This window comes from Lissotriton helveticus, chromosome 7 (genome assembly GCF_964261635.1).
Source record: "Lissotriton helveticus chromosome 7, aLisHel1.1, whole genome shotgun sequence".
NCBI classification, from domain to species: domain Eukaryota; kingdom Metazoa; phylum Chordata; class Amphibia; order Caudata; family Salamandridae; genus Lissotriton; species Lissotriton helveticus.
Window position 1 is genome coordinate 1,548,626,673 of NC_136068.1, and position 20,217 is coordinate 1,548,646,889.

Below are 20,217 nucleotides of genomic sequence, written 5' to 3' on the forward strand. Positions count from 1 at the left end.
GGCCACTTGGGAGCAATGAGGAGAAGGCGACAACTCTCCACTTTCATTTTGCGCACCACTCGTGGAATCAGAGGGATCGGAGGGAAAGCGTATGCATATGTCCCTGACCATCGCATCGAAAGGGCATTCCCCCTTGACCCCTGTTGAGGATACCTGCTGGCGTAGTACCGGCATTTCTTGTTCTGTTGGGTCGCAAATAGGTCCAACCTGGGTTTGCCCCATCTCTGAAACACATAGTTCAACTGGCCGTTGTCCAGTTCCCACTCGTGGCACTCTGACAAAGTTCTGCTCAGTTTGTCTGCCAAGGTGTTGTAGAGGCCTCTGACATGCTCCACTTTGAGGGTTATGTTGTGAACTGTTAACCACCTCCATAGCTCTTGGGCTTGTTTGGATAGTGTTGCCGATCTCGTTCCTCCCTGCTTGTTGATATAAAACATGCTTGTGGTGTTGTCCGTTCTGACTAAGACCGAGGATTCCACTATCCTGGGGAGGAACGCTTGAAGAGACAGACAAATGGCTTTCAGCTCTAGGCTGTTGATGTGGCATCTCTTGTCTTGCTGAGACCATCGTCCCTGCACTTGCAGTTCCTGGAGGTGACCACCCCAACCCTCCATGGACGCATCCGTTGTAAGAATAAAATCCGGAGGATTCTGCAAGAATGGAAGCCCCTGCTCCAGATTGCTGATCTGAGACCACCATTGGAGTGCGTGTACCATCCTGTTGGTGACTGTGATGGTGTCCTCGAATGAACCTGTCGCTTGATGCCATTGACAGTTTAGCTCCTCTTGCAGCGGTCGCATCTTTAGACGCACCAATGGAATGAGGTTGATGGCTGAAGAACACATCCCCAGAAGTGATGCATATAGGCGAACTGAAAGTGACTTTCTTCTTGCCAGCTTTCTGGCTGACGCCTGCAGACGGAGTTGTCTCTCTCGAGACAAGGATGCCTTGCATTCCACCGTGTCTAGGCAAGCTCCTAGGAACAACAGGCTTTGTTCCGGATGCATATGAGACTTGGTTTTGTTGATTGTGAGGCCTAGCGATGCGAAGAGATTGCAGCATGCCGTAATGTCGGCTCTCACTTTGGCTTCTGATGGACCTTTGATTAGCCAGTCGTCCAAATACGGGAAGACCTGCACTTTTGCTGCCCGAAGAGCTGCTGCCACCGGGGCCAGGCACTTCGTGAAAATCCTTGGGGCCGACTTGAGGCCGAATGGGAGAACTTTGAATTGATAATGGGCGCCTGCCACAGTGAAACGGAGGTACTTCCGATGGTTTGGGTGGATTGGGATGTGGAAGTATGCGTCTTCCATGTCCAAGGAGGCCATGTAATCTCCCTCGTTGAGGCAACTGAGAATGTCCGAGAGGGTGACCATTCGAAATCCCTGCTTCTTGAGATATTTGTTCAGATTGCGCAGGTCTAGGATCGGTCGCCATTCCCCGGTTTTCTTTTTTATGAGGAAAAAACGGGAATAGAAACCCGTCCCTCTCTGATGGATTGGAACCTTCTCTACTGCGTTCTTGAGTAGCATAGCTTGAACCTCCTTGAACAATAGGTGAAGACGAGGGGGAGGGGGGCCCCTGGGCGGAGTTGGTGGAGGTTTGGTGATGAACTCTAGGGTGTGACCATGTTGGATCAAGTCTAACACCCACCGATCCGATGTTATATTCTGCCATTGTTGTTGAAAAGCAGATATTTTCGCGCCCACGGGAAGGTAAGGGGTTGGAGGTGGCGCCCAATTGCTCTCACTGTTTCTTGTGACTGTCTCGTCCTTGGTTGTTTGCGCGCCTTCTTCCTCCTTGACGAGAGAAACCAGCCGATCCAGATTGTCTGTAAGCAGACTGGTAGTTTTGACGGTATTGTGGTTGATACTGTCTGCCTTGTTGGTAATAACTTCCCCTGGAAGAATAACCTCGTCCTCTAGCTCCTCTGAACGCACCTCTTTTATATTGTAAGGATCCTAGCGACTTTGCGGTATCCGTGTCAGTTTTAATCGTCTGGAGAGCCTCATCGACATGTTTTCCAAAGAGAGACTTTCCGTCATAAGCCATGTCCAGAATTTTCAACTGAACCTCCGGACGAAACGTAGTGGCTTTTAACCACCCTTGACGTCTCAGGACGGCTGCTCCAGCCAACTGCCTGAAGTTCGTATTCGCCATATCTAGAGCGCAGTCGATGGATTCTTCCGCTGCCCGCTCTCCTTCCATTAAAACTTTCCTGGCTTCTTGCCTTGAGTCCTCTGGCAATAGCTCTATGAATCTAGCCATCTCCGACCACATTTGGCGATCGTAGCGTCCAATAATCGCCATTGAATTTGCTATCCTGATGGATGCTGCAGCCATAGTGGAGAACTTCTTCCCAATAAGGTCTAATCTTCGTCCCTCTTTATCTGGTGGAGTAGAAATAGGGGTAGCTGGGTTCTTTGACCTTTGCTGCGCCGCTTGAGAGATTACCGAATCCGGGCGTGGATGGCCAATAAGACACGCCGGACTAGAAAGCGGGGCACGATATTTCTTTTCTATTCTGGGTAACACAGCAGGCACAGATGCAGGGTTTTCCATTATCTTTATGCCTTCCTTCCAAATAAACTCAATTATGGGAATGGCTCTGGATATCTTCCTTGTTTCCTCTTTAAAGTCATGGAGAAAACACTCCGTTTGCTCCACTGTAACAGGGAGCTTAAACCTGGTTGATGCCCTCTGCATCAGGTTGTGAAAACCACCTACATCTTCAGGCGGTGAATCTGAAGGTTGTGGAGTCGGAGGGGACGGCATGGGTATAACATATTCATCCCATGGGTCCGATGAAGGAATGTTAGGCAACTCTCCATCTTCTACCTCCTCTTCTGATGATGAATCCAGAGGTTGTGGAGGCAAGACCGGTTGCGTAGTGTCCACAATTGGAGAAGCCGGTGGCTGTTGCCGAGGAGGAGCTACCGTGTCAGATTGAGGTACTTGCGGAGGAAAACGCTGTTTGTAATCCGCCAGCATAGCCTGTAAATCCTGTATCAAATTAGGCGGCAACTGAGTGACTTCCGGGACTCTAGGCCTTCTCTGATGATCCAATGAATGAGGCACTATGATATCCCCTTGGTAATAGTGCTCAGCGTATGAATCCTCCTCATCATCATCTTGGCACTTGATGACAAGCTCGGATGGATGACGTGCCACACCAAAAGCACCCTCATCATCATCATCCTCATAGTCATCTTCTTCATCGTCCGCATAGGTTTCCAGAAGATGAGAAGGCATAAGTGGAGATATGTATGAACCTTGTTGCCTCTTAAAAGACACTAGTTGAAAGTTTTTTGTCGCTATTGGCGTACAAAAGGCCTGATTCCCAGTGGCAGGTCTTAATAAAGCTGGTTCCATCGACCTTGATGACCCCGGAGACCAAGGCGCATCCATTTGTTGAAAAGATGTCGTCGTCGACGGATTTATCGTCGACGAGATCGACGACGAGGGCATCGTCGACGATAGGCTTGCCGTCGACGGGGCTGTCGTCGACGGGCTGGACGTCGACGGGACAATCGTCGATGGACTCGTCGTCGATGGAGCCACCGTCGACGGGACGGTCGTCGACGAGGCAACCAATGACGGGCTCGTCGTCGACGGGATAGACGTTGATGCTTTCTTCGTCGACGAGGCAGTCGTCGACGGCGGCGTCGCCGACTTCGTCGACGGGCTCTTCTTAGATGACGAGTTTTTTGATGATGACGGCGTCTTCGTCGACGATTCGTCTACGAGAGTTCTTTTTGTCACGATACTGATTTTAGAAGACACAATAGGTGTAGTGATAGACGTAGTGGATATCATATCCATAGAAGAAGAGGTTGAAGTGGAGACAGTGGTAACTGGAGAGGAGACAGTAGAAGTCTTACTCACTGTTTTCTTTGCCGGATCGTTGGTGGCTGAGGCTCCAGAGACAGAATGTTTGGATCTCTGTGAAGAGCCTGAAGTAGAGTGGGAGGCCTTAACATGCTTTCTCCCCTCACTTATCTTATCCTCTTGAGACCTCGCCCTCTTGCTAGAGGTAGAGGCTCTGTCATCATCATCCTTGGAAGAGGATGTAAGCCACAAAAGGACTCTGGCCTCCCTATCCCTTAAGGTCTTGGCAGGGAAGGTAACACAGATCTTACAGGTCTTTGCCTCATGCTTGGGATACAGGCAATAAATGCAGTCCTTGTGTAAGTCATCCACATGGACCCTCTTCTTCTCACATGTTCTGCAGGGTCTGAACAAGGCCTTCTTGTCAGACATCTTGAAGCTCTGAAGAAAAAACTGAGTCAAGACTCAGGGAGACTCCCTTCCACACGACGTGCGGTGAAAATCTGAGGAGAGCTGGCTCTGCAGGGAAGGTTCTAGAGGGTGCTGTGAGCTGATTGGTTGGAGCAAAGACTTTGGGTCTTTTAGCATAAGGAGGTAGATAGGCTACTATAATATAGGCCTCAGGCCTTTTTTCTAGGGCCTACTACTGCAAAGTGCTTTTGGCACTGCTTTTTTATTTACCGTGGGACTCCCGCCTCGACGACGGGGAATGATTCAGGCATGTGAATCTATGAAAGATACCCCAATACTGGATAATTTCGCATTCCACTTTCAGAGTATATGGTTTTTCGTGCCCCTCGGGAATTTGTGTATACTGTGCTAACAAGTATTTTTATAAGAGTTTTGTTGTGTGCTTAGCTCCCTGTCTCATAAAGAGCCAGGGTAGTCTTGTTATAAATAAATACACTGTTTATTTTCATAACAACTTGTGTGGTGTCCTTTCACTGGGTGTTCAAGGGGTAATGTGATGGTAAAACAGCTGGCTTAACACGCCCTCTAGAGTCTTAGCCTTAGACTGCTCGTATCCATGCTACTAGGATAGCTGGTCTATAAGGTTGACTTACAACCAATCATCAATAAGGGTTGTTTGGACTGATATATAGTGATCACTAGAACAGTGAGCACTGACATCAGGCCAACTTCTCACAACCTGTTCTTGAGGTTCGGGTGAACCCAGATGCGAAGCCTCTTCATGTTCCGACTCCGAAACCTCTACTTCTTTATTCATAAGCTTGATCTGGGACTTCGGTCTTGAGCCAGATTCCTTCCCAGAGTGATGACGTGACTCATGGCTCCTCTTCCTGTGTTTCTTCTTAGAAGACTTCGAAGCGTGAGCCGAAGACTGCTCCGAGTGTGACCTCGAACGAGACCTCGACCTCGACCGACGAGATCGAGACTTCGAAGGTTTTTTTAGCCTTCTTGCTCTTGAGTTTTGCTACGAGGAGTTTTGTCTCTCTCTCTCTCAAGGCTTTCGGAGTCATCTTCCTGCAGCAAGAACAGTCCTCGACATCATGGTCAGAGCTTAAACACCAGACACAACATTCGTGAGGATCGGTGATAGACATAGTCTTGCCACATTCACCGCAGGCCTTAAATCCAGTTTTCTTCAACGACATCCCGAAGAGAATGAAGATAGACACAATAATACGAAAATAGTAACAAAGTTACTGTAAGCTACTACACGATCCCTGAAAACATTTAGCGTCGACGACGCGGAAAAAAGGGAACGGATGTCATCACGCCGGCGTGGGCCTATTGTAGGCGTCGGCGACGTCAGCGGAGTCGCGTGCGATGCCGTGCCTCTGTGACGTCCGGATCCACGTCAGCGCGAAGCTACAAAAAGAATTTCCGAATGTTGCTGACGCAAGGGGGATATTCACAAGGTGAGGAATCCACACGGCAGATGTATCTATCAGAAGGGTCGCTTACGAAGGATAGACCTTGGGACAATTTGTCTTGATTTGCCCACCATAAGGCCACTTTCCTCATCATTGGAGTGATGATCACCTTGTCCTCGAATGATCCGTGAACCTGCTTCCATTGGTTGTCTAGCTGCTCCTGTAGAGGGCGCATTCTTAGTCTGCAATGAGGAATTAGGGGAATACATGATGAAATTACCCCCAGCAGAGATTTGTAGCGGCGTACTGAAAGACACCTTCTTTGTTGTAAGTCCCGAGCCAAGGTCTGTAGTTTTTCCTTCCTTTCCAGAGTAGGGAAGGCTTTCGAGAGCTTTGAATCCGAGATGGCTCCGTGGGTGGAGGGACTTGCGTAAATTCCAAGGTATGCCCTTTCCGAATGATGTTCAGCACCCAACGGTACGATGTTATCCTGGACCAATTTTGAAGGTATTTGGCTACCCTGCCTCCAACTGATGATTTCTTGGAGGAGGGTCCAGTAGGAAGAGCCAGGAGGCCGCTATTGGCGCTTGGACGAATCTCATCCTCGTCCAGCCAGTTTCCCCTTATTGTAAGGCCTGGAGTAGTTTGAAGATAGGCCTTGTCTCTGCTGATAAGGCTGACGGTATTTCTGGGAACCTGAGCCCGTGGATGAATAGTGCTGCTGTTGATAGGATCCCCTGTAGTTATTACCTCTGCCTCTGGAACCCTTAAAAGGAGACTTGCGGTATTGAAGGGTACCCAAGGATCTGGCAGTGTCCGTATCCTTTTTAATTTCCTGAAGAGTGTCATCAATCAGTTTTCCGAATAATGCCTCTCCATCAAAGGGAAGATCCAGGACTAAGTTTTGGATCTCAGGCCGAAACCAAGTAGCCTTCAGCCACCCCTGGCGACGGAGGACTGCAGCCCCAGCCAAGGAACGAAATGCTGTTGTTGCAATGTCCATGGCACAGTCAATGATCTCCATTGTCGTCGCTTCTCCCTTCTGCAAGATCTTTTTCGCCTCTGATGTGGACGCTTGAGGTAGCTGGTCTAGGAACGGGGCAACATCACACCAAAGTTGGCGGTCGTATCTACCCAAGATCGCCAGGGCATTTGCAGCTCGCACTAGAAGACTCGCCATCGACGAGAATCTTTTGCCCGCATTATCCAATCTCAGCCCTTCCTTGTCCGGAGGAGTTAAGGGGGCAGAGGGGTTATGAGATTTCCTCTGCGCTGCCTGGGAAATAACAGAGTCTCTGGTTTGGGATGGCCCGTCAAGGCCGCCGGTGCATCGTCGGGTGCCCTGTATTTCTTATCCAGACGCGGTAGCACAGGGACCACCGTTGCTGGGTTCTTCATAGCCTTCAGGCCCTCCTTCCACAGATGATCTACAATAGGAATGGATCTTGTTGTCTTTCTAAAGGGTTCCTTGAAATCATATAGGAAACAATCCTCAGCCACAGCAGGCATGGCCAATTTGAACCTGCCAGCTGCTCTTCCCATCAGCTGATGGAAACCCCCAATGTCCGCTGGCGGGGAATCAACTGGATCCGGAACTGGCGAGGAGGGATCCAGAATGATATATTCATCCCATTCAGTTGTATGAACAGAGTCATGATCCGAATGTTGATTCTAATCCGAGGAATCATCATGGGCATCTGCCAGCCCAGAAGGATCCTGTGGGCAAGATGTTTGAGGCTGAGGGGATACCTGAGCAGGTAATCCAGGCATAACTGTTGATGCAGAAATCAATACAGACTGAGCAGGCGCTGCCGGAACCAGAGCTGGCCTAATTGCCTTAGATTACTAGTCCTGCAGCATCTTATGCAGGTCCTGAAGAAAAGAAGATGGTACTGTAACCATATCCTGCCCAGAAAGATATTGTGACTGGGCTGCTTGATGACCTCCACCATCCTCCTGGTCATATTCTCCTTCAGAGTCCGTCTCTTGACATTTGACTAGAAGTTGAGAGGGACTATTGGCATAGCTGTACGAGTCCTGGTAATCCTCATCTGACTCCCCTTCCTCAAAGAGCAAAGCTGGTAGCAAGGGGGTCACTCTCCGAGGAGATGTAATCTCCGGCGTAATTCTTGTAACAGAAATTGCAATTCTCTTTTCAGAGGACAATACCGTCGACGGTTCCGTCGTCGACGGTTGTACACACGTCGACGAGATTGGTGTCGTCGACGATGAAACGGTCGACGATCCAGCTGTCGTCATTGTTAAAGTCATCGATGCCCTCGTCGACGAGACCGTCATCGTCGTCATCATTATCGTCGGCGACGCTGTAACCCTCGTCGTCGATGCTGTGGTACTTGTCAACGCCTTCGTCGTCAACGCCTTCGTCGTCGGCAAACCTCCCGTCGACGCTGATGAACCTGCCGTCGACGCTTTCTTCTTAGACAACGATCCCTTCGTCGACGCATCCCTCGTCGACTAAACCAATTTTAATTTGGACTTCGATTTCTTCGAAGGAAACTCTGCCGTCGACGCCTTCGTCGTCGAGGACGTAGAACTCCTCTCAGAAGACTGGGAAGAGGGTTTCTTGAAGGCTGAGTCAGTCTTCTCACCCTTGGAAGGCGTAGCTGGTCCTACCCTCTTCTTTTTACCTCGGTGAGGAGATTTGCTGGGACCCTGGCTCTCAGACTCACTGGGGGTCTTTTTTGAGGCCTTAGTAGAACGCTCCACAGAAGGAGAAGGGGAACCCCTACCCCTCTTCACTGACCTTCTTGAGGAAGATGCCGATGCTGTATCCTCACTGTCACTAGAGACAGTATCCTTCCTGGATTTCAGCTTCTGGGGCCATGTCAAAAGCCTACCCTCACGGTCCCGGAGGGTCTTGGTTGAAAAGGTGCGACAGATTTTACAGTCCGCAGCCTTGTGGTCAGGATAGAGGCAATAGATACAGTCCTTATGCTTATCCTCCACAAAAAGCCTTTTCTTGCCACAGGTGGAACATGGCTTGCAAAGGGCCTTTTTCTTCTCCTTGTCAGACATCCTGGAAGGCAGCTAACAATTCTGAAGTGAATCTGAAAAGAATCTGAAGAAAAAATCCTGAAGAAACTCCTTGAAGAGTAGAAGTTGAGCAGAGTTCAAAGGAGACTCCCTAAGCACAACGTGCGGTAGAAAATCTGAGGCTCTGAGGTTCCTTCAGGAGGGTTCTAAGGGGTGAGGCACTTCTGATTGGCTGATGCCTAAGTTTGGACTCTTTTACAAAAAGAGGGTGATATGCTACAAAAGGGAATGAGGCCTAGGCCTTTTTCTTTCTCTTTTGTACCTACAGCTATGGTATTTTTGTTACCGAGACTCCCAATCCGACGACGGGGAATGCTACAAAAGCATGGGAATCTATGAAAGTTCCAATACTGGGGCAACTGTAGTTAGCAACTATGACTTGTTAATGTCTTGCAGGAGAGTGAAAATACCAGAATATTGAATGCATTTGTCCACTCTGGACTATTTTACCAATAACGTATTAATCTGAATGAGCTATGTGTATGCTCCATTGGCCTTAAGAAAAAAACAGTGAGTACACTGAAGATTTCTAGAACTAGATCTTTTATAAATTAGCAAGTTATGTTCAGTGTATTTTCTGCTATTAGATTAGAAATCACTAGTCTAACACCAGAGAACGTTCAGAAAAGAACATCAGAATCAATGAAATATCCATAAGTGGATAACCAAAATTGACAGGCATAACAACCAGTACAGTGGGTGCATTTAGTTTAGACAAGTAATTAATTTGGCTAGCAGACATAATGAACCTCTATTTTACATGCAGCCATCTACACCTGCACCACTCTTTCCAATACAACAAAGAGGTTGAGGCGGGAGCAATGAAAATGTGATAATTTGGGAATACTTTCGGAAGAGGAGAGGCACAAAACACCTTCGATGCTAGCAGTCCTGAGCTTGTTCAATTAATTAGCAAATGCCTTCCCTGTGTGCATTACCTAGTATAAGAACATTCTAAAAACAAGACTGGGAGATCTCTGGTGGAGCAGAAGTGATGCACAAAGTTGGGCAGTACTAATCTGCCATTTGACGGGAAAAAGCATTCACTTGCTCATCCTTCATGCTACGTAGAATGCTTTTTGTCAGATTAGTTCAGAATATTAAAATTGACATAAGATACCTTCAGCTCTTCTTCTAGCTCAGCAGCCTTTCTCTCCAATGCTCGGCGCTCCTAGGAACAGAGATAAAGCACATGTTAAGCTAAACGACTGAGCTACGAACATTCGAAAGAAGAAATACCACACCTCCAACACAGAATAGGTATGCTATGTTGGCTACTACTGCAGTACTGTAAAAACCACAAGAAGTATAGCATAGTGGGGATGTGAACCTGGGAGGCCTTTAAATATCCCTATGACCCTCTCTCTCTTGTTGATATAGTTGTTACTACTGCAGTACTCCCAACAACACCTGCCACTAAGCTAGGGTAAGCACCCAGCCCAAACAAAAGACACTAGATACATCATAGAAGCACACAATACAACCCAGCTAAGGAAAATTCTACTTACCAGTATGCATCTGTTATTGGCATATAGAGCTGTAGATTCATATACTTGTGCATAGACCGCCATCTGGTGTTGGGCTCGGATGTTTGCACTTTGTTTTTGTCTTGGAAGAAGTCTTTCTGGTCACAAGATAGGGTGACAGTGCGCATGGGAATTGACTCCATCTTCAGATTGTTTTTCGCCATAAAGGGTGATGATGGAGTTAGTAAGAAATAGAAAAGGGATGTCCATGTGTAATGTATTGAAGTAAAATAGTACTGGAACACAGAGGTATCCGGGGAGGCAGGTGGGCGTATATGAATTTACTGCTCTACATGCCAAGAACAGACGCATTTTCCGTACGAGTAATATGAGCTGTAGATCATATACTTGTGCATAGATTATACAGCAGTTACCACCTCAGCAGTGGCTACCTGTATCTATTGCAGTGGTTTGAAAAAGTGTTCTTAATACAGCCTGGCCCACACTAGCTTGTTGTTTTGCTTGCACATCTACACAATGGTGTTTTGTGAAAGTGTGCGGTGTAGACCAAGTTGCTGCTTTGCAGATATCTAAAGGGATGTTCCCTAAGAATGTCATAGAAGCTCCAAGTTTACGTGTGGAATGAGCTCTAGGGAGAATGGTTAATATGCATTTGGGGTTAAGATAGCATATTTGGATGCATTTAACAATCCATCTTGCAATTCCCGCTTTTGAAATGGGATTGCCCTTATGAGGTGGGGAGAAAGCCACAAAGAGTTGTTTAGTCCTTCTAAAGGATTTTGTTCTTTCAATATAGTAGAGTATTGCTCTTTTAACGTCCAGCATGCGAAGAGCCTGTTCTGCCAATGAGTCTGGTAGAAGGTCAAAAACACTGGGAGTTTAACAGACTGGTTAAGTGGGAAGGCAGAAATGCCTTTAGGTAAAAATTTTGGGTTAGTTCTAAGACCACTTTATTATGATGTATTTGCAAAAATGGTTCTTGTATGGTTAATGCCTGGAGTTCACTAACTCTTCTAAGAGGTGTGATAGCGACTAGGAATACTACCTTTCAAGTGAGGAACTGTAATTTGCATTTGTGAAGAGGCTCAAATGTGGGACCCATGAGTCTGGTAAGGACAACATTAAGAATCAATACCAGAGAGGGTGGAACTCTGGGTGGAATTATTCTTTTAAGTCCCTCCATAAATGCTTTGTTGTCCGTTTTGGAGATAAGCTGCTATTGCAGAGATGTAGTCTTATAGATGTATAAGCTCGGTTACATTGTTGTAGATGCAAGAGATAACAGATAATTGTAGGAAGGTAGATCCCTGACTATGGTTGCCCCAAACTTTTTGCCTGGTGTTTTGCTGGTTTTCTGACTTAGTTGACCTGGGGCCCTGCTATTCAGGACCCCAGGCCTACTGCTCTCTCTGTAAAATGGATTCCATGTACCTTAGGTACATATCTAAATTGGATACTGAGTCACCTTATCAGTCCCTGTACAGTGTACCTTAGGTACTCAGGGCATAGGTGTACCCAGGGCCTACCAGGGGCTGCAGCATGTATTATGCCACCCCTGGCTGGCCATCCAAATCTGACACAACTGGCTGCACGACAGCTGGGGCAAGGTGGTGTAATCACCCTTTGCTTTAGATATAGTATTCCTATATCTAACCCTAAAATGGGCACACAGATCTCCTATCAGTCACTCCTATGGCAGGCCTTGACAATCCTGAAGGCAGAGTGCTTGGAATCGTGCGAGATAGTGCTCTGGCATGAGCTGAGCCTGTCTGCGGCTTTCGGGATCCATCCCTTAGCCGTTTCCATGATATCGCATACCATATACTCTTAAGTGCATTATAATCCTCGCGGTTATGTGCCAACTCTGGTATCGCTTTATCAAAACATGTCGAGTAAGGTGTCATACGAATTGGAATACTAACCCCTCGCCAATTCTGGCGACGGGGTTAGCATTCCACCCTTCTAGAGGGACACAACATGTATGTAACCTGTAACCCCGGTTAAAGTCAGACAGAGCCTTAGCTCCACAAAATGGATGCTGCCACCGAGACACAAGTCTGCCCTCCTGCTGCTGGGAGTCCTCCCAGCCCAGGAGGCAAGGACAAAGGGTTTCCTGCCAGGGGCGGTGCCAGCACCGTCCCAGACAGGATTTTGTGTATCCTAGGTAGGCAGGGCTTTAGAGGAAGGTGACTGCAAGTGGCACCCCGGTGCTCACTGTGCATAGGCCGGCTGGAACCAGTTCCAGGGTACTCCAGCCCCTGATCTGGGGAAAGCCCGCCAAAGGAGAGGGGTGTAACCACCCCCCTCCTAGTCCCACCCATAGGGCAGGACTTAGTCGCGTGCCAGCCCCTTTTTGCAGGATAAAGGTAGGAACTGGCCCCCTTCCAAATCAGATCATCTTTGAATCCTGAAACTACTTTCCACGAAAGGAACTCAAGACTTCTTCCCAAGATTCTCCCTTGTGACTAAGGAGTAGTCACCCTGCAGCAGCAGGCACCAACCAAGCATCGCGGTTTGTTGCCAGTCTCTCCTTCGGATCAAGACTGCTCCAGCACGACGAGAACCGGCTTCCCTGGTACCTCTGACCTCAACCTACATCATCAGCCCAGCTGTGATCCGTGGGTGTGACGAGACCTCGAGGGACCGGCCATCTTCAGAACTGCACGACGCTTGTCCAGCACGACTCCCGAGTGACCCTCGACTGAGTGCTTTGGGGTAAGAGAAGCCCCGACCCTGAGCAGCTCCAGTACCAAAGTTCAGCCCCCCTGCATCCACGAGATCTGCGTGGGGCCCTTCTGCTCTTTGCTGCCAACCGCGTTGTCCAGGTCGCTTGCCCGTTTGGCTAGTGACCCCTTCACGACGCTCCACGACGACAAACACTGCTGGTCTGGTTGCTCCAGACTAGCCCTTGCTCCCCTCCAAAAGAGGAGCACCCTGGACCCTCCTGGTCCCCTCAAGACGCCATTTTAGGTCCACCGCGTGGGCCTTGCATTTGCCAAGACTTGTTGCCCAATCCTGGGTCCAGCGACGTCTACAGCAAGAACCTTCGTGGGACAGCTCGCACCTCCATCCTGGTCGCCGCGACAACGCCTCCTGGTCCGAGAGACTGCAGAGCCCAGCAGCGCCCACTCACCTGGCTGAGGTGACTTTGTCCGGTGCCATCCTGGTGCCCACTCAAATCACTCGCTAGTGATTCAGAACTTGGTCCCCTCTGCTTACAGGTTTCTTCTTCCCTGATCCAGGCTTGGATCACTCCGAACTTTCTTCACTGGCCGCCTGCCAGCAACTCTTTCTTCAGGCTCCTGGATCTTCAACGAGGGTTTCAGACGCAACTTCAACCCTATGCAGCCGCAGCCCCTGGGCTAGGTAACCTGAGTACTCCGGTGCTCCAGCATAGTCCAACACCCTAAGTGTTCGGATCCACTCTTGTTTTCGACCCACCTAGTCGGGTTCGCCCGAGAACAGTAACTTTGCAACTGCTAGCCTCCATAGACTTTTTCCAGCCTTACGCGTGAGAGTTCCCACTCTGCACACGACGTCCACAGGCCTCCTGCATCTAATCCCAGTGTTTAGAATTGTAGGCCTAGCGATTCCTGAGTCTAGAAAAGTATTACTTACCTGCTAGCAAGTTCGCATTCCACTTACTGTGTATATGGTTTTTCGTGCCCCTAGGGCATTTGTGTAAATTGTGCGACTTAAAGTATTTTCGTAAGAGTTTTGTTGTGTGCTTAGCTCCCAGACTCAAAGAGTTCAGGGTAGACTTGTTATAAATAAATATCTATTTATTTTCATAACAACTTGTGTGGTGTCCTTTCACTTGGTGTTCAAGGGGTAATGTGATGGTAAAACAGCTGGCTTAACACGCCCTCTAGAGTCTTAGCCTGCTCGTATCCATGCTACTAGGATAGCTGGTCTATAAGGTTGACTTACAACCAATCAATAAGGGTTGTTTGGACTGATACATAGTGATCACTAGAATAGTGAGCGCTGCATATCAGGCCAACTTCTCACAATAATGTTCTGAATAGAAGCATCTAGTTGATTGATTTTGTTATTTGTGCAGTAAATCACGAATCGTTTCCACTTTGCTGCGTAGCATGCTCTGGTGGTAGGACATCTAGCCTCTTTAATGATGTTCATGCAGTCTGGCGTGAGATTGAGGTAGCCAAAGTCTAAGACTTGAGGTGCCAGATTGCAAGGTTGAGTTGACTGGGATCTGGATGCCTTATCTCTCCATGGTTCTGAGTAAGAAGCTTGGGTGAGATGCACAGCTTTTGATGCAGAACTACTGATAGTTCCAAGAGGGTTGTGAACCATGGTTGTCGGGCCCATGTTGGAGCAACCAGGATCCTTGTGAGGGAATGCTGTTTGAGTTTCCGAACCATTAACGGAATGAGCGGGAGAGGCGGAAAAGCGTAAGCAAATTTGCCTGACCAGTTCATCCATAGCGCATTGCCTTTGGACAATGGGTGTGGATACCGGGACGCGAAGCTTGGTCATTTTGCGTTTTGGTGTGTGGAGAACAGATCTATTTCTGGTTGGCCCCACATGTGAAAGAATGGAAGAAGAACTTGGGAATGAAGTTCCCATTCGTGGATCTGCTGTGATTGGCGATTGAGCAGATCTGCAATTTGATTGTGTACTCCTGGGAGGTGTTCCGCAAGGAGATATATGTTTTGCAGAATGGCCCATCTCCAAATGCTTTGAGCAAAGGTATGAAAGCTGCAGAGTGTGTGTACCCCACCTCTTTTTGAATGTAGTACATTGCTGTTATGTTGTCTGTACGGACCAGGACCGCTTTGCCTACCAGATTGAGTTGAAAGGATTTTAACGCTAGAAAAATTGCCAACAATTCCAGGTAATTTATGTGGAATTGTTTTTGCTGAGGGGTCCACATGCCCTGAATGGTATGGTTCTGAAGGTGAGCTCCCCAGCTGGTGTGCAATACGTCTGTTTGCACTATCAGTGGAACCGGGTCGAAGAAAGGCCGCCCTTTGGAAAGGTTTTGTATGTTACACAACTTCAGAGAGCTATGTGTGCGGCTGTCCACCAACACCAGATTTGTTAGCTGACCTTGAGCCTGGTTCCACTGACGTGCCAAACACTCCTGTAAGGGACGCATTTGGAGTCTTGCATAAGGGACGATGAGAATGCAAGAGCCCATCATCCCGATTAGCTGCATGAACACACAAGCTGGTAATGAGTGTGGAGACTGAAATTTTGATATTAGAGCCTGCATACTGCTTATCCTGAGTAGGTTGGGGTATGCTAAAACTTTTGAAGTGTCTATTGTAGCTCCTAGATATTGTTCCGTGCTGGATGGTTGGAGGTGGGATTTGGTGAGGTTCACCGTGAATCCCACGTCGTGAAGCAGCTGGATTGTCTTGCGTGTGTGTTGCACACAGCTGCTGTGTGACTTTGCTTTTATGAGCCCGTCGTCCAGATAAGGGAACACGTGAATGTGTTGTCTTCATAAGTGAGCTGCCACTACTGCGAGGCACTTGGTGAAGACTCTGGGTGCTGTAGTCAGCCGAACGGGAGAAGTTTGAATTGGTAGTGTTGACAGTCTACCACGAACCTGAGATATTTCCTGTGAGCGGCGTGAATGGGAATATGAAAGTAGGCGTCCTTTAAATTTAGAGTGGAGAGAAAGTTGCCTTGTTGAAGCAGTGGGAGCACCTGCTGGAGTGACCATGTGGAAGTGGTCTGACTGAATGTGTAGGTTTAACGGTCTGAGGTCCAGTATTGGCCTGAGAGAGCCGTCCTTTTTTGGAATTAGAAAATAAAGGGAGTAAACCCCTGTGCCTTGATGAGGCAAGGGGGCTGGTTCTATTGCATGTGTTTGTAATAGTGAGAGAACCTCTTGTTTGAGAAGAGTCAGATGTTCCGCGGACATTGGACGTTGTCTGGGAGGGATATTTAGGGGAGTGGAGGTAAGTTCTAGGCAATAACCATACTGGACAATTTGTTTTACCCACTTGTCTACTGTGATAGAATTCCAGACATGTAGGAACTGTAAGAGATGTCCCACGACAGGAGTGGGATGATCGGGGGGAAGAAGTGAATGGAAGTCACTGCTTGGTGGTAGGGGAGTTGCGGGTATCATTACTGGAACCTCTTCCCTTACTGTTGTTGCCTCTGTACACTCCACAAAAGTATCCTCTAGAGGAATTAGTTTGATTGGGGCTTTTATATGCAGAAGAGGGATGTTCTGAGCCAACCCTGTAAAAGGAGCGACAAAATAAACCTCTAAGGGAAATTAATTGCAAGGCCCCCAAGGACTTGGCATTGTAGGTAATCGACTGTGGGCCCAAAAAGATGCTCTTGGTCAAAAGGCTGATTAAGCATAGCGGATTGCATCTCCTGCTTGTATTCGGAGATTCAGAGCCAAGCGTGCCAAAAGAACAAGTTACTTACCTTCGGTAACGATATATCTGTAAGAAACAGTAGTTAGTATTAGATTCCTTACCTTAGAATATCCCCAGGCGTCAGTCTGGATCCGGAAACTTTTGCGTAGCAGTACCCCTGCGCGTCGGTAGGCGTCGTCTGCAGGCGTCCCCTGCGGCTCCGCGTCGTCGGCGTCGTGCGCCGTGATGACGTCGCTGGAGTATATAGACGCCGCCTCCGCGCGCTGACGTCAGTTCTTTGCACACAGCTTTTCCGCGCCAGAACACGCAGAGCCATGTGAGAACCAACACTGGTGCCATTTGAAACTAGGGCCCTGAAAGGGATGTCCTTAACCCTAGGTATCAGTTCGCAGAACGGGGAGGATGGGCGGGGCGGTAAGGAATCTAATACTAACTACTGTTTCTTACAGATATATCGTTACCGAAGGTAAGTAACTTGTTCATCTGAAAGAAACAGGTTAGTATTAGATTCCTTACCTTAGAATAGATACCCCAGCAATACCAACCCCGGTGGTGGGTCTGCGAACCAATACAACCTACACCAGAAAGTCCTGGAGGACCGAACGGCCAAAGAAGCCATCCCTCCGGACTTGACTGTCCAGGCAGTAGTGCCTCGCAAAGGTGTGCAGCGAGGCCCACGTAGCCGCCTGGCAAATGTCCTGCAAAGGGACTCCCCGGCCCAGGGCAGTAGAAGCCGCCGTAGCCCGAGTGGAATGGGCCCTCAGCCCAACAGGAGGCTCCTTCCGAGCCAAAGAGTAGCATGCTTTGATGCACAGGACGACCCACCGAGAGATGGTCCGTTTCTGTACCGCCCTTCCCTTCTTCTCACCCACGTAGCCAACAAACAGTTGGTCATCCACCCGGAACTGGCGTGTGCGATCCATATAGAATGAAAGCGCACGTTTTGGGTCCAGACGATGGAGCCGCTCTTCATCCTTTGAAGGATGCGGAGGCGGGAAGAAAGAGGGCAAGGTGATGGACTGCCCAATGTGAAAAGCAGAGACTACCTTGGGCAGGAAAGAAGGTCTAGTCCGAAGAACCACCTTATCAGGATGAACAGACAAGAAAGGAGGTTGAATAGAAAGAGCCTGGAGCTCACTCACTCTCCTGGCAGAGGTGATGGCTACCAGGAAGGCCGTCTTTAAGGTGAGAAGACGGAGAGGACAGGAATGAAGGGGCTCAAAGGGAGCGCACATCAGGAAAGTCAAAACCAGGTTCAAGTCCCACTGAGGCATCACGAACGGAGTAGGAGGATACATGTGCGTGATGCCCTTCAAGAATCTCAACACAATAGGGGACTTGAACAAAGATGGCTGATCAGGTAGCCTCAAGAAGGCGGAAAGGGCAGAAAGATAGCCCTTGATAGTGCCCAGAGCAGAGCCCTGCTGGGCAAGGGAAAGGAGGAAGAGGAGAACCTCAGACAGAGGGGCAGAAAGGGGATCCACAGCCTTCGCTGTGCACCATGCCACAAATCTGTTCCACTGGCAGGCGTATACCGACTTTGTGGAGGGACGCCTGGCTGCCAGAATGACATCACAGACTTCAGGAGGCAAGTCAAATGGCCTCAACTGTCGCCACTCAATCTCCACGCATGGAGGTGGAGACTGGACAGGTTCGGGTGGAGGACCGTCCCCTGCTGCTGCGACAGAAGGTCCTCCTGAAGGGGCAGGCGGATCGAGGGACCGACTGTCATGCTGAGTAGCTCGGGATACCAGTACCTTCGAGCCCAGTCCGGAGCCACAAGGATAACCTGGGCCCGGTCGCGCCTGATCTTCTTCAGCACTCTGGGCAGAAGTGGTATAGGCGGAAAGGCGTACAACAGACCGCAACCCCACTCGCGCCGAAAGGCGTCGCCGAGCGAGTGCCGTCTTGGAAACTCCAACGCGCAGAACTGATGACATTGCGCGTTCTCTTCTGTGGCGAATAGATCTAACCAAGGCTCTCCCCATTGCTGAAAGAGGCCTCTCGCCACATCCGAGTTCAGACGCCATTCGTGATCCACCGAGCACCGACGGCTGAGTTCGTCCGCCCTGGCGTTCAGAGAACCTGCCAGGTGTTGAACCGTCAGAGTCACGCCCTGACGTTCCAGCCATTGCCAGAGGCGCAGAGCCTCTTGGCAAAGGGTCCACGACCCCACACCGCCCTGTTTGTTGCAGTACCACATGGCGGTGGTGTTGTCCGTGAACACCTGCACTACACTCCCGTTGACAAAGGGGAGGAATGCCTTCAGTGCTAGGCGAATCGCCCGCAGCTCCAACATGTTGATATGGAGCCGGGACTCCGCCGGAGACCAGAGGCCTCTGATCTCCGCCTCTCCCAAGTGGCCACCCCAGCCTTGGAGGGACGCGTCCGTCACAACCACGTGCTCCGGTTGGGGAAGGGAGAGGGATCTGCCCCTGACCCAATCGCGGTCCGTAAGCCACCACTGCAACTGTCTCGCAGTGCCCTCCGAGATCAGGACATGGTCGGATAGGTTGCCCTGATGCTGGGCCCACTGAAACTTCAGGTCCCACTGCAGAGCCCGCATCCGCCATCTGGCGTGATGCACCAGAAGGATGCAGGAGGCCATCAGCCCCAGAAGCCGCAGCGTCAACCTGACCGAAACCCGGGATAACGGCTGAAAGATGGGAATCAGAGCCTGAATATCCCGGACCCGCCGTTCCGGAGGATAAACCCGAAACTGCGCCGAGTCGAGAACCGCTCCGATGAAAAGGAGCTTTTGAGAGGGACACAGGTGTGATTTCGGCACATTGATGGAAAACCCCAGCTCGTGCAGGAGGTCTGCCGTCATCTGAAGGTGGTGGACGACTGTCTGGGGCGAGCCCGCCTTCAACAGCCAGTCGTCGAGGTAGGGGAAGACTGAAACCCCTAACCGGCGCAGATGAGCTGCGACCACCGCCATCACTTTCGTGAACACCCGTGGGGCGCTGGTAAGGCCGAATGGGAGCACGATAAACTGAAAGTGCTCGTGGCCTACCGTGAACCGCAGGTAACGCCGGTGGGCCGGCAGGACGGGGATGTGAAAGTACGCATCCTGCAAGTCCAACGCTACCATCCAGTCTTGTGGGTCTAGAGCAGCCAAGACCTGAGCCAAAGTCAACATCTTGAACTTCTCCTTCCGGAGGAAGCCGTTGACGTTCCGTAGATCCAAGATAGGACGCAGGCCTCCCTTGTCCTTCTTGGGTACCAGAAAGTAGTGGGAGTAGCAACCACACCCTACTTCTGGCCCAGGAACGCGCTCGATGGCCCCCTTGGCCAAGAGGGCCGTAACTTCCTCCTGCAGAAGTGTCAAGTGGTCCCCCGACACACGGTGGTTCTGCGGTGGCATGGCTGGAGGAGTGGACTCGAAGGGGAGGGCATAGCCCCTTCGGACAAGCTGCAGCACCCACCTGTCCGATGTTATCGCGCGCCAGCGGGAGTGGTGATGGCGAACCCTGCCACCCACTGGCGTCACGTGAGCCCGAAAGCTCGGACTAGGAAGGCTTGGATGCCGCAGCGGAGGGAGGCGTGGACTGACCACGACGCTGGCCTCTACCGCCACCACGGCGGAAACCACGGGCGCCACCGCGCTGGGGAGCGCTCTGCGCCGCGTGGCTGGCAGCA

General features: G+C 49.9%; 1 protein-coding gene across 2 annotated transcripts in view; it reads right to left on the reverse strand.

The window, feature by feature from the left end:
• PPP1R12C (protein phosphatase 1 regulatory subunit 12C) overlaps positions 1–20,217 on the reverse strand; it is a 1,267,429-nt gene that overhangs the window by 49,410 nt on the left and 1,197,802 nt on the right. For both annotated transcript variants that reach the window (XM_078655015.1, XM_078655016.1), the window contains one exon: positions 9,841–9,891. In XM_078655015.1, coding sequence (XP_078511141.1) covers positions 9,841–9,891 — 51 coding nt within the window. The remainder of the gene's footprint in view (positions 1–9,840; positions 9,892–20,217) is intronic.